Here is a 13665-nt window from a genome sequence, read left to right as displayed (position 1 = left end):
TCTTAGGCCCCAAAGATGGAGTTCAAGCCCCAAACTTGTTATCCTTCTGCCTCTGTCTCTTCAGCAGAGCCTACCAATGTGTATTATCACAACTGGCTACGGCTCAGTTTTTGAAGCTGTTTTTTTTTTTAGATTTTTATATTTTTCCTGTTTTCAAAATTGAAATATATTTTTAATTACATGGTTTATTTTTTTATTTGCAATAAAATGGAGCACTGGCCTCATCTACTCTTCAGAGAAAGGGGTAGAGGTTCCTACAGCTCTAGATGGACCACATTACATCACCAGGCAACACCTTCTTGGTAATACCATGAAATACCAAGTTTCTATGAGGCCGCATTTAAGGTGGGAAGCACTTAGACTGACCCCATTGTTCCATGCTGAGGAACTGGCATTTAAAGTGCCTGAAACTCTGAACCAAAGCCATTCAAATATGGCGGCAGAGGTGGCTCAGTATCCCCTGGGTGGGATGAAGATGCCAGCAGACATTTGTCTCTCTTGATGACAGTGAGAGCTAAGAGCTCTTCTGTGGTTTTCTTACTGAGTCCTAGTTAGGAAATATATTTTACGGTTATTTATTGATTCAGGTTAAAGGTGCATAAGAAGAAAGAGGGAAATGTTGCATAGACTATTGTAATTTGTATATGAAATCTGCCCAATCCCAAGTCTGAAACACTTGTTTCCTAGCCCCTGACACTGTCTTATTCCTAGCTGGAAGAAGTAGGTCATTCGGACTGCACCATTAAAGGTTTCTGTCTGCTCCCTGTTAGCTAGCCATCAGCACAAGAAACCCCAGCTTCTCCACACACCTCCATTGCTGTGGCATCTGCAGAAGGACATGGGACTGAGCACTAGGGCCTGAATCTTCTGCACAATGAGCCCAAATAGACAATTCTTCCTGTAGAATATTTTCCCGAGGTATTATGTCACAGTGGTGAAAACTCTTATGCCCTGGAGGCCATGCAGAAAGCTCTGGAGCACCAACTATAGACTCTAAGATGGCCTCTTTCCTCCAAGGCTGCCCTTCTCCCCCCTTTCCAGTCTATCTACCCCCAGATCGGATAGTTTTTGTGCTATGACTGACGTAAAAGTCAGCTCCCCCACCAATCTCCAGGATGAACAGCTGACTCTGTGTCCACTAAACACTTCTCATGCCCTCAAAATTAAAGAGGATAATAGAGCATCTCAGAGTAAAGAAAAAGATTGCAGGTAATGAAACAAAGCCCTGAGTCACACTTGTACCTGAGATAAGTTACACAGAAAAGTAGAGTCGACTTACCATTCATGGAGGAAACACACTCCATCTCCTAGTGTGGTGAGGTCAGTTCTAGAAAGCCACAGGATACTATTGCCAGTAAAGTCATAGAGATCCATTAGGTCTCTCTTTGGCATCTTCACTTGAGCTAAATCCAAAGCCAATGGCTTCTGTCCTTGCTCTCCTTACATGGGCTTGGCATGGGCCCTGATCCTCATCTCTCCCCACGTTCCTGCATCTACCCACTGAGGGTTCTCACTGGGGCTTCTCACTTACTTTTTGTTTTTGCTTCCCCCCAGCCTCACTTGTTCTCTTTTTTTTTTTTTTTTGCTATGTTTTTGTCCATCTCTGACCCACTCAGCTCAGTTGCAGTGACAGATACCTTCAGCCCCATCCTGGGTCTTCCATGTGCCCCAGCGACTGGGCTGTCTGCTCTTTGATCTGTATTCTTCCTTCCTCTACCTTCTGTCCCCAGCTGCAGTGTTTGTTTGGCTGGTCGGTTAGATTTTGGTGCATTTTGTTTTGTTTTTAAACCCCATTCCATTCTATTAGGCCTCATAGAAGAATTTAGGCAGCTGGGCTGGCACTAATGTGTCTCCTCCTTTGTCTTCTTATTCTGCATCGTAAGAGGAGGCTAACAGCGGTGACTAACAGTGCACCTCCCCTTTCCCTCTTTCAAGCCTTGCTTGATTTGGTACCCAGAGAACTCCAAATCATGCTACTCCTGGTGTGATGGAATAGACTAGGTGGACACTGGCTCCCTCTTCTCTTAGCATGAGAAAGTCGGGGTTCTTATGGAACCTTATGGAGCAGGGAAGCTATGCTCTCCTTAGGCCAGGCCAGTGCTTTGCTGGCATAATATTTGCAATATACATTCATGGATCAAATGACTTTATCTTAAATGGATGGGAGTCTGAATATAGATATTCTACTTTTTCCCTCTCATGTGACTGAGGGTGGAATTTCCTGAGGGATATGGGGGAGTTGGCTTAACCAGGAACTACAGGAAGAAAAGGAGGAGGGGAGGAGAAAATGAGGAGGAGGAAAAATAAAAAGTCCAAAGATGTTCTCTCCTCAAGGCGATGCTCTGGCTAATGCTCAGAGGAGCCAGCCATAAAGAGGAGGTTTTTAATAATTTATATATACCTTGGCCAGATACAGTGCATGTAAGAGTCTCTTAAATTATCCTTAACTCTCTTTTAGGTTCCAGCCCCAGGCTGCACTCTGAACAGTTTATACAGAGCTGGGAGACTGCAAATCTTGTCGCTTGGACATATGGGAGATTTACATGAAAGAAGTTGTCAGAATTATTTCTTCAGTACACTGATGTTGTCCTTTGGAACGGCTGTCACCCAGGTCCATCTTGCTCACCTGCAGGAATGATGCTTCTCCTGATAAGAGTACATGGGGCTTAATGGCAGGCCAGGACTTAATGGTGGCTGTGATCTTGTGTTGACCCCGTGAGGATGGAGGCATGGTTTTTGATATGGGTCCAGTGGCTGGCCTTAAGTCAGGGCCATTTTTTTTTTAATGGAATGGAGCCTTAATTAGAAGTAAAACTCAGCATCCCTAAAATTCAATTATGGTACGAATTTTCTTTCTCACAGTTTCTAACTGGTGAGTATCCTACTTGTCTTCCAGGTTTATTGGCAGTGGCTACTCTTTAGTTAAGTTCTACTTTTTATAGCTTAATATTTCCTAAGCAAGCTATTAGTGAATCCTTGGTAGCGTAAATTTTACTACTTTGGATTTCTGCAGCATTAATATCATATATACTTACAAGGCACATCACACGTATCATATATATATATATATATATATATATATATATATATATATATAAAACACCACACATCACACTTTCACACACTGAACATACACACATATCATATGTATGCATTGCACACACATCTGCACATGCACACATAGTTAACAAGGGAAATAGTCTGTAATCATAATGTACCTAGAGGATGGTATTGGTTGTGCAAGCTGTCCCAGAGAAAAGATCCATCTGGCAAGCCATATAAAATAACCTGGCTGCCGTTGGGCAGGTGGGAATTTAGATGACTCAGAGTCTGCATGACGTTGTAGTACATTTGTTCAGGAGTGGTCATTTCTTGTATTGTGTCTGCTTTTCCTAGTGGTGGAAGAAACACAAAATATCTCGATTATTAGGACAGTCACATACAGAACACACTGTATGTATTAGTTATTGGTACTATTTTGCAAACTACTCATGACTTCCTACCTTTCTGGCACATAGTCAGCCTGCATTCACTGACTCCTTTGTGTTCTAGTAAGCCATGTATGTAACTGGTGCTACAAGAGCCTCTAGAATGTTCATTGATTATATTGGTGGTGTAAGCAGTGTTTCAAAGAGGTGTCACCAGTTTGAGTTTGGAGAAAGGGGGAAAGGGGGAGGGGAGGAGAAGAAGGAAGGGAGAGAGAGAGAGAGAGAGAGAGAGAGAGAGAGAGAGAGAGAGAGAGAGAGACTCATGCTCTGAAGAACATGCAGTGAGTGTATCAAGAAGTAAAATTTTATAACTTAATACTACTATGAGGTTTTGGTTTTTTTCCCCTTTATTATTGATTTATTATTTTTTGGATAATATTTGTTTTTTTAATTAATTTATTCTTGTTACATTTCAATGTTTATCCCATCCCTTGTATCCTCCCATTCTTCCCTCCCTCCCCATTTTCCCATTATTCCCCTCCCCTATGCCTGTTCATGAGGGGGATTCCCTCCCCCTGTATATGCTCATAGGTAGCAAGTCTCATTCTTGGAGCCTGCTGTCCTTCCTCTGAGTGCCACCAGGTCTCCCCCTCCAGGGGACATGGTCAAATGTGAGGCACCAGAGTACGTGAGAAAGTCATATCCCACTCTCCACTCAACTATGGAGAATATTCTGACCATTGGCTAGATCTGGGTAGGGGTTTAAAGTTTACCTCCTGTATTGTCCTTGGGGAGTATAAACTCGTCCATCCTGACTCACAGCTATTGGAGAGGGTCTGGCATTACTTGTTTGGATATTTGAAATCTAACATTTACTTCTTTAAAAGTGCACACAGACCACAGTCGGGAGGCAAAGCATCCCTGAGGGATGATGCTATTTTGTGTGTACACTCTCTTACCCTTTAGTCTCAGTTTCTGTACTAAGTTTGGGCTTTCATCATTGCTCTGATAGGCTAACATTCTCTGCTTATTCTTGCAGCAGTTTTACCAATAATCACATTTCACACCACTTTTGTTATCTGTTTGGTAATTGTGCTCTGTAGAGCATATTAAAAAAACAGAGAAATTACAAATAAGTAACTTAATGATGTATCACTAGGCTTTGGAAAAAGAAAACAAGCCAAACCCAAATACAGTAGGAGAATAGAAATAATTACATCAAGACAGAAATAAATGAACTACAAACAAACAAAAACCACAACAAATCATTGAAACACAGATTTGGTTCTTTGACAAAATAAACAAGATCAAACTCTTAGGCAAACTAGGAGAAACATAGAAAGAGGAGATCCAAATTGATAAACTAGAAATGAAAAGAGAGTTATTACAACAGATACCAATGAAATCCAGAGAATCATGAGGATATACCTTGGAGATTATATTTCATGAAATTAAAAAATCTAAAAGAAGTGGATAGATTTCTAGATACATATGACCTATCAAAGTTAAACCAAGATGGTACAAATCATTTAAACAGATCTATAACCAATAATCTTGTAGTGGTAGCAGAAAGCTGCCCAACAAAGAAAAGTCCAAGACATTTAAGGAAAATCACACATCAATAATTCTCAAATGATTGCATAAAATAGTAAAAGAAGACTCTTCCAAGCTCCTTTTAATGAATCCATTACAACCTAGATAAGCATCTCCCAAAAGAAAGAAAAATTACAGACCAGTCTCCATGATTGGCATCGATGAAAATAGTCTCAGCAAATACTTGAAAACCAAATTTAAGAACACACAGAAAAATGTGATCACTACGATTAAGTTGGGTTCGTTCCAGAGATGCAGAAATGGCTTGACATATGCAATCAATAAGTGTAATAATTATATAAGTTGGCCCAAGGAATTAACCAAATACTTTTAAGTGGCCACATGCAGTTAGAGAACGGAGAGACACGTGGCTGCATTATTTCTTTTTGTTGTTGTTGTTTTGTTTTGATAAGCAAAACCCTACAAAATCCACCCTTAATTATTACATGAATTTTGACAGAATCAGGAAATTGAGTCAATGGCTGCCATTCTGAATGCCTGTCTCCATAATAACTAATGTGTTCTTCTCCACCTCAAGAAAAAAGGAAATAAAACGTCAGGCAGTTTGTGAAGAATAGGGCAGGTGCATTTGCTTTTCAGATTTTCAGACAGGTAACAGCTACTGTGTTTTCTGCTTTCTGATCTCCAAGGAGGTGGCTGCATTATTTCAACAACAGTTGGAACATTATTAAAAAAAAAGTTACAGGTGTAAAAAAACCGACAAACCAAACTCCTGAAATGTGTTCTTGGACAGATCTGTCATGCAACCCTCCGGCTGGGGCTGTGTATGGAATCCCTTTGCTCATTCTGGGATGTCCGTTCCACCTTGATGTTCTGCCATCCGTCTTTATTTTTCTAACCCCTCCACAGGACATCTCAAAGTGGACACTACAGGGACAGCCCCCACTGCCAACTCTCCTCCTTGATCCAAATGCTTGCTGCTTCTCTGCCCATATAGATCCCTAGTGGGGTGAGGGAGGGGTTGGCAGGGACCTCTAGCTGATGTGTCTAACTTTTGGCTCTTTGGAAGAAGGAAAGCAGGATTGGGTTGGAAGGAAAAACACAGCCTCAGTGCTTCTGACTTTTGGCAGGTGAAGCTCTCTGTAGGCACTCTATCTGCTGTAACCTGTTTGCTCTCTGCGCCCAGCAGAACCTGATGCAGGGACTAAAGAGACATTATCTGGCTGAACCAAAGCCTGTTCTTTTTTGTAGTGAAGGCTGGAAGCCACATCTGCTTCTCTGTTGTAAATTCCCTGAGATCAAGGAATTGGCCCTTCTGCCATTGGATCCTAAAGCCTGACCTTGTCCTTGGCTTTTTGGAAGAGCTCAACACTCGCTTTAAGAAAGTGAATGAATAATAGGACATAAGGAAGACCAGTGTGAGCCAGGGGAATAAGACGGAACTTAGAGACCCTGAAGTTCCTTCTTTGCTATGCAATGGCAGTAGAACAAATTCCTTTACTTTGTGAGCCTCGGTTTCCTCGTCTGTAGCAAGCAGACAGTCATACTTGCCTCTTTGGGAGGGACCTAGGTAGGGACTGACCCAAGAGCAATGATGGATCATGGAATGGCATGTCCCGCCTTGAACTGATTTATCTGCTCTTTATTTAGAGTTCAATGGGAGCAAATGAGCTTTACTACTGTTGGACTTGGTTCTCCGCACGGGCTTGGGAAGCTCAGTGGATGAGTGAAGCAAAGGGAGGGTGTGCGAGCAGGGAGACCTCCAGCTGGCTAATAACCAATGATGCTACCATGAGCAGGTCTTATACCCTTTCTTGGTGTCTTTCCTGATTTACTAAAACCCTGGGCACATGGCCACCGAGAGCTGTGATATAATCCATGGCTGTTGCTAGCATACGCTTTTGCTGTGATGTCAGAATTGAGAGCTTAGTGGGTCAGATTCAGTTTGTCAGTTTCATAGGTGGCTCTTATTGATGTCCATGCCCATGACCTCCTTCTTAGAGAAACTTATTTGACATCTGCACATTATGGTAGAGTAGACTTGGGTAGGGAGTGCAAGAGGGAGAAAGCCAGAGCGAAATCCCAGGCCAATACGTTTATTATCATCTTCTTAGCATTGTTCTCATCTTTCTCAATGACTTACCCACTGCAGACGTCATTTCCAACCATGGCATATATGACTATGGCTGGATAGTCCGATTCCTGGTTCCTAGCCAAGCTGAGAAAACATAGGGCATAATTGCAATTCAATTTTCCATTGGGAAATCACATGTCAAAGTTTAATATTAAAGAGTAGCCTCAAACACCAGCTAAATGGACCCACCACCATAGTCTTAGTATCACTCACAGTGTTTATTAGCCACAAGCATAGGTGAGCTAGTTAAATGACTTATGCTCAGTTTCATAGGAAATCCTCAGAGCTGTGGGGCCCTCTCAATTCACAGAGGCAAGAGCTTCCTGCGGCTTCTGAATTTTAATACCCTAATAGACACAAAAATACTACCTTTCCAAGCATGATATCTCAGCACTTGGGAGGCTATGGCAGGTAGGAGGATATCATGAGTTTGAGATGGGTCTGGGTGACATATTAGCTCTGGAGGCTACAGTGTAAGGCTCTGTCTCAAAAACATAAACAACAACAACAAAAAAAAACCCTCAACAATGTTTTTATTATTTATAAAGCCAGATTATGATGTAATCATTATGTTTTTACAGTTACTTCTTTCAGAATTAAATTTTATTCAATTCAGATTCATTCTATAATCCTTTGAGAAGGTACACAAACCAATCACTTTCCAAGGTTACTGGCCCAAGAAGAGGATGTCCAGTGTTCAGCTTGTGACTAACAAACAACTGATGTACAGTGGACCTGATGACAGGGGACAGATGACTCTTCAGTCCTCTCAAGAGTCGTTAACCATATTTAAAACAGTTTTAAAAATCTATCTTCCACTTACCTTTCTATAAAATTCTTCAGATTTCTGGAAGATGCACCTGAATAATTAGAATCAAGAAAGTAATTGTTAAAAAAAAATTTTCCAGAAAAAAAAAAAAGAAATGAAAAGACTAGTTAGTGAGTTTCAGTGACACCATTGATGTGAGAGTCTGATTGGCTGAATTCACATGAGTGGTCCCACTGTTTGGCCATCAGAGGTTGTCCAGACCACACTGCTGATGGTGGTTGCTTGTTTCTGGTTGTTTACTTTTTTTTTGTGTTTGGTGTTTTATCTTGGAACTCACTTTCAGGGCTTTTCTGCTTACTTAGCATTGTACTAACATAACCCAAAGCCCTTTAAATTGGTGTGATGCCACAGAGGAGTAAATGATTTGTAGATGTAAGGAAAAGATGTCCCAAGAGACAAAGGACCCCCACAAACTAAGGATCAGAGAGACAGAGAAATGGATTATTGGGAGAGACATTTTCCGGGGAGCCCCCATTTAAGGCCCTTACACTCAGAACACTGAGTCCTGAAGGTTGGGACTCTCTCTCTGGACAGTCAGTTGCTCTCTCTTGTCTTCTAGAGGGAAGAAATGTACAATCTCCTGCCAGCCCTGTGTCATTGGTGTCCTTCAGTGGCTCACATATCTGCTGGGCCCTTCATTCAGTTTAACTCCAAGACTCCTAATATCTCGTTTTCAGAATAGTAACGAATCAAAGTGTTATTACTATTCTTTAATGTTTTTCTTAATGATATATAAAAGTCAACAAAAGCTCAAACTTTTTTGTCCTTAAAACAAAAGGTCCAGCCAACCTTAAGTTCATCTGGCAATTAGATGTGCAGTGAGCTCCACAGAGCTTCAGGAGAACAAGACTAAAAAGTTGTCAAAGCTTGCCAGATGGGCTGTCCCTCCCCATTTGCAACACCAGAGGCATGTCCCTTTTGACTGCTCTGGACAAGGACTGCAGACCAGTTATAAGTAGTCATAGCAGATTTTAAAAAGCCTCTACAGCTGGGCATGGAGGTCACCTGTAATATACCAGTATGCTGGAGACAGAGGATGGAGAGTTCAAGGCCAGCCTGGTCTTTATAGTTAGATCCTGTCTCTAAACAAACAAACAAACAAACAAGCAAGCAAACAAGCAAACTAATGAAACCAAAAGTAACCACAAAAAGAAACAAGGAATTACTTATTCTTTCCTTGAATGCCTATTTTTTCTTGTACAGAAATCTCTCTGCTCCAAAGTCCTTGTATTTTTCATCCTCTTTATTTCCTCTTGGAATCTCAGTTTTAATAAAGTTACCTAAATAGTTGTGTCTTTCCTTCTCTATTCTCTCATATTCTTGTTTCTTTCATCTCTGCTATTCTTTTTTGATTAGACTCAGCTCCAAGTCTTTCTCCTTTCCAGCCTCTACTGCTCTCTTCTGAAGATGTCTCCCAGATGCTCACTACTGAGGTGTTGGAGAGAACACTACAGCAATGGCAGCTGGCAAGAATAAGCAACAAAGACAGCACCTTGCCTGCGGAACATGGGAGAGCAAGGCAAACATTTAAAGAACTTAAATGTTTTGTACTCTACAACTACAATTTCACAGAAATGAAAAAGCTTGCCCCCTAGAATAGAGGAATTTTATTTATTTATTAAGACGATCCAATGGAGAACCTACATGTTCCCGGTAAGACTAGAAAAGTCAATGCTGGCCTTTAAAGACTTTCTGTGGTATACTTTAAATAGGGTGCATCATATCACAGGAGAAGGTCTCATGACCTCAGCCTCAGTTAGCCCTCCCTAACTGAATTTCAACACATGTTCCCACCACTGGCTTGGCGCTGACCATACCACCAAGTACCTCACATTCTATGCATGCTCTCAACTTGGAAAATAATTTGAGTTGTTTTCTAAGTGAACCTGTTACTTGTAATGCCCTATTGTAGGTCCCAAATATTGCCATGGAAAGAGAGGGAAAATATTTAAATATAACTAGAAAAAGTCTTCATAAATTAAAACATACTGAGTGTTTACTAAGTGAGGTGTTGTAATTGGTTCTAGGTATAGATCAGAGAATGAGAAAGACAGAGCCCTGTTCTTTGGAAACCCAATGTTAGTAAAAAGCCATCGTCATAAATTGTTGGGGATTCAGAAAGCTCTGCGGGTTGGTGTTAAGATGAATCCCAGGAGACTTCGCTGCTTCCTTTATTGAGGTCTTAATATAGGAATGTATTAATTGATCCTCAATCCAGTGTTCAGAAACACTTCCAGCCAAGTGTTATAACAGTTGTGACTATCTTCGCAGGACAGAGCAGAGCTGTGCTTTTTGAGTTCTGAGGTTAACATAATTTTGGAGGCTCTCCTTAAAAAAAAGAACACAAACACCAAACAATTTGAGACATTAGGCAGAAAATACAGTGCAGAGACAGGAGTCAAGACCAGCTGTGGTCAAAACATTTAAACCTTGCAATTCTTACAACTAAGTATGGTCAGCAATCAAGTAAAGAGACCTCAAGTTTCAGCAGCCTTGGCTTTAAAATCTGCCTCTTGACACCCTTCATGTCATGTCATTAGCGCTTGGTCAGGCAGCCAGATCTATAGATGAGGTCCAGAAACAAGAATAAAAATGCTTCTGATTTCTATGGAGCATGGCCATTGTAATGTCTGTAGTAAATAGCAGTGATTTAAAGTATATTATTTTAGCTCTTGTGTAAGAGTCCATGAAAGGATTAGGAAGTACATTTTAGTTTATGAGCCACAAATACAGGCAAAAAAACCACGCAGTGTCTCAGAACCATGTGCTGGACCTCAAGCTCAGCTGCCTGTAGCACCACAGGTGCAGCGCTAACAAACCCAACCTAGAAAGGGTGGCCATTGCTTGGCTCTGAAGAATGCCTGTCATCCAGGAGGCGTGTCCATGCTGTCAGATTGTCTTCAAGATGGAAACTTGAAATGTGGGACTTTTGCCAAAAATTTATTGGTTTTCGACATGGGCAATGTCACAATGACACATATGAAGACAAATACACACATAAAACAAAAATATATAAATTACTTAAGAAAACTAACAGAGTGCATACAAACACGGTATTTCGATGATTTCATGATTTCCTTTTCACGTATGTGGAAACATTAGGATTGCCATTTCTAGAATTTTCACAACTTTTGCCCAGTTTTGTTTAGGCTAACATATATTATATATTCATATGTATGTGTAAATATATATGTATACATATACATATGAGTTTTTATAGACGTAACAGATTGTGTTGCGAAAACAAACAGACAAACAAAACAAAACCAGCCCCGCATCATGAACTGAACAAAACCCAGCTGTGGCCATGTGTGTCCCCATATTTTATAGACGTAACAGATTGTGTTGCAAAAACAAACAAACAAACAAACAAACAAACAAAATAAAACCAGCCCCGCATCATGAACTGAACAAAACCCAGCTGTGGCCATGTGTGTCCCCCACATACCTGAAACCTCTTGCATGCAGGGTGGCAGTGGGTCTATTTGTTTTAAATAACTTTACACCTCACCCTCCATTTTTTTTTTTTTTTTGTGTGTGTGTGTATTATAGCAGAGGACACTACTTCTTCCAAACATTTAAGATTAAAATAATGATCTTTCTTCATTTCTTGTATGACAATATGGCTCTGGGATTATAGGTGTGTGCCACTACGCCTAGTTAAAATTTTGCTAGTATTTGGTTTGAAGGTCTTGGTGGTTCTTCATGGCAGGGAGTGCTGTTCTCACTGCCGAGCCTCTCGTTGGAGACAGGGTTAAGGCAACAGTCCCATTGGTATCCGTCCCCTGTAGGTGGAGCCTCACATGACTGGTTACACCTTGTAGAATCTAGAGGTGTTCCGCTGAACATGTTTCAGCATGTATTGCTGTGACTTGATATGAGTTTCCCAAGCACGTGGTTCACAGGAAGCAAGATCTTTTAAAAATGACATCATGTTCCAGTATGAGGCAGAATGCTAGGAACACGGGGCTTTCTAGATGTCTCCTCCCAATGAGGCTTTCACCATCTTTTGCCTAGATATGCCCTCACTCCCTGCTCTTTTGTGTGTGTCGTACATATGTAAGCGAGGAGATGTGTGTGTCTGCATGCAAATGTGAAGGCCAGAGGAATACACTGGAGGCTTCCCTCTACCGTTCTCTGCCTAATTGCCTTGAGCCAGGTGGCTCACTGAACCAGAAGTTGGCCATCTGGACTAGTCTGCCTGGCCAGCAAGCTCGTGGGATCTACCTGTCTCTTCACCTGAATGTGCCCAGCCTTTTCTATAGGTGCTAGGGATTTGAACACAAGCACTCATGCTTATGGAGCAAATCCTCTTGGCTACTGAAACAGCTCCTCAGCCACTTCCTGCTCTTTAAAACAGCCATTACTGAAAGCACAGCACAGATTTTCTGAGGTTGTCTTAAGCCATAGTTCCTGCCATTTGCTGGCTTGCTCTCTCTCACCGAGAGTGGGAACTCCCCAAACCATCCAATCACTCAGGAATGGACTCTGGTCTTTCACACTTCTTTCTTGAGGTTCCCTATTTCTCTTTGCTTTTAAAGCCAGAGATATTCAGGCACCATTTACCTCTTCTGATACCATTATACAGTTTGCTCCAGTTCAGTTCATGGCTATTCTAGTAGACCATGCCTGCACAGTATCTTCCAACTTCCTTTCTCCATATAAGCTAAAGTTTAAATGCTGGAGGTTTTTCTTATAGTTTTCTAATTCATCAAGAATTTTTATAAGAATGGTTTGTTGGGAAAAACATGATAATTTTCCATTTCTTCTCTTCCAAAAATGCTTGTTTGGAATAAACAGACACACTCAGACTAAGATACTGATCTTAAGCCTCAGATCCCAAGCATTTAACCATCATTGGTTGTGGCAGTTGCTAATAGTGTTTCTCCTACTGACAGTGTTTCACATTATGAATGTTTCAGTTACAAACAAGATAAATGGGTAGAATATGCTTCCAATTGTGGCTGTAACCCACCTCCCAGCGACACAGCTTCGCAAGCACTCTCCAGCTGTGTTGAGTGCTCTGCTTCTCCTCTGAGCTGTTTTGCCCTGAGGCCCCGCACACCCCTCCCAGTCTCCCTTCACCTCCTGGATGCTGTTTGACCTTTAACTTTGCTGTGAGTTCTACTTCTCCAGAGTGAGGCTGCAACTTACACTTGCCCTGGTGGCATGCTGACAGAACTCCGATTACTGTCTTGTTTATCTCCTTTCAGTTTTGCTATAATCTCCATGAACACGGGGCCTTTCCCTTGCTTATTTTTCTAGTTCTAAAACCCACTGCAATATTGAACAGGAAGAAAGGGAAGACCAGAAGGCAAGGCACATCCAGGATTACACGAATCCCAAGAGCATGTAAGCTGTCAATAGACATAGCAGATAGCTTTCCACTAGATGACTTTTATCCAAAGCTCAAAGAAAACAGGTTGTTTAAAGGAGGCGCTCTACAACTTCAGCACACCGGTAAGCACATGTGTTTAAAGCAAAGAGTTTGTAGTGCAGGTGCAAAGATCCTAGCTTGGTGAACAACTTTGACAAAACAGCAGGACCAGAATTCTTCACTTGCTTACTGTCATGGGCCCTGCTCCTACCTGGACAGGTTTGTCTTGATTTTCGTTGTTGTTGAAGTGATGAAATACTCTGACAAAAGCAACTCCGAGGGCACCAAGCTGTTTTAGCTTACAATTCAATGTATAGTTCATCATGGTAGGCAACTTAAGGTA

At 41.4% G+C, this 13665-nt stretch overlaps 1 protein-coding gene across 1 annotated transcript in view; it reads right to left on the bottom strand.

The window, feature by feature from the left end:
• The window catches only part of Aoah (acyloxyacyl hydrolase), a 193287-nt gene that overhangs the window by 23300 nt on the left and 156322 nt on the right, over window positions 1–13665 (bottom strand). The window contains exons 14-17 of the mRNA XM_051168326.1: window positions 7940–7976; window positions 7130–7200; window positions 4496–4507; window positions 3219–3383 (exon numbers count right to left, since the gene is read on the bottom strand). Coding sequence (XP_051024283.1) covers window positions 3219–3383; window positions 4496–4507; window positions 7130–7200; window positions 7940–7976 — 285 coding nt within the window. The remainder of the gene's footprint in view (window positions 1–3218; window positions 3384–4495; window positions 4508–7129; window positions 7201–7939; window positions 7977–13665) is intronic.

This window comes from Acomys russatus, chromosome 3 (genome assembly GCF_903995435.1).
Source record: "Acomys russatus chromosome 3, mAcoRus1.1, whole genome shotgun sequence".
Taxonomy (NCBI): domain Eukaryota; kingdom Metazoa; phylum Chordata; class Mammalia; order Rodentia; family Muridae; genus Acomys; species Acomys russatus.
The sequence above is the reverse complement of the archived record's forward strand: the minus strand, read 5'-3'. Positions and strand labels throughout refer to the sequence as shown.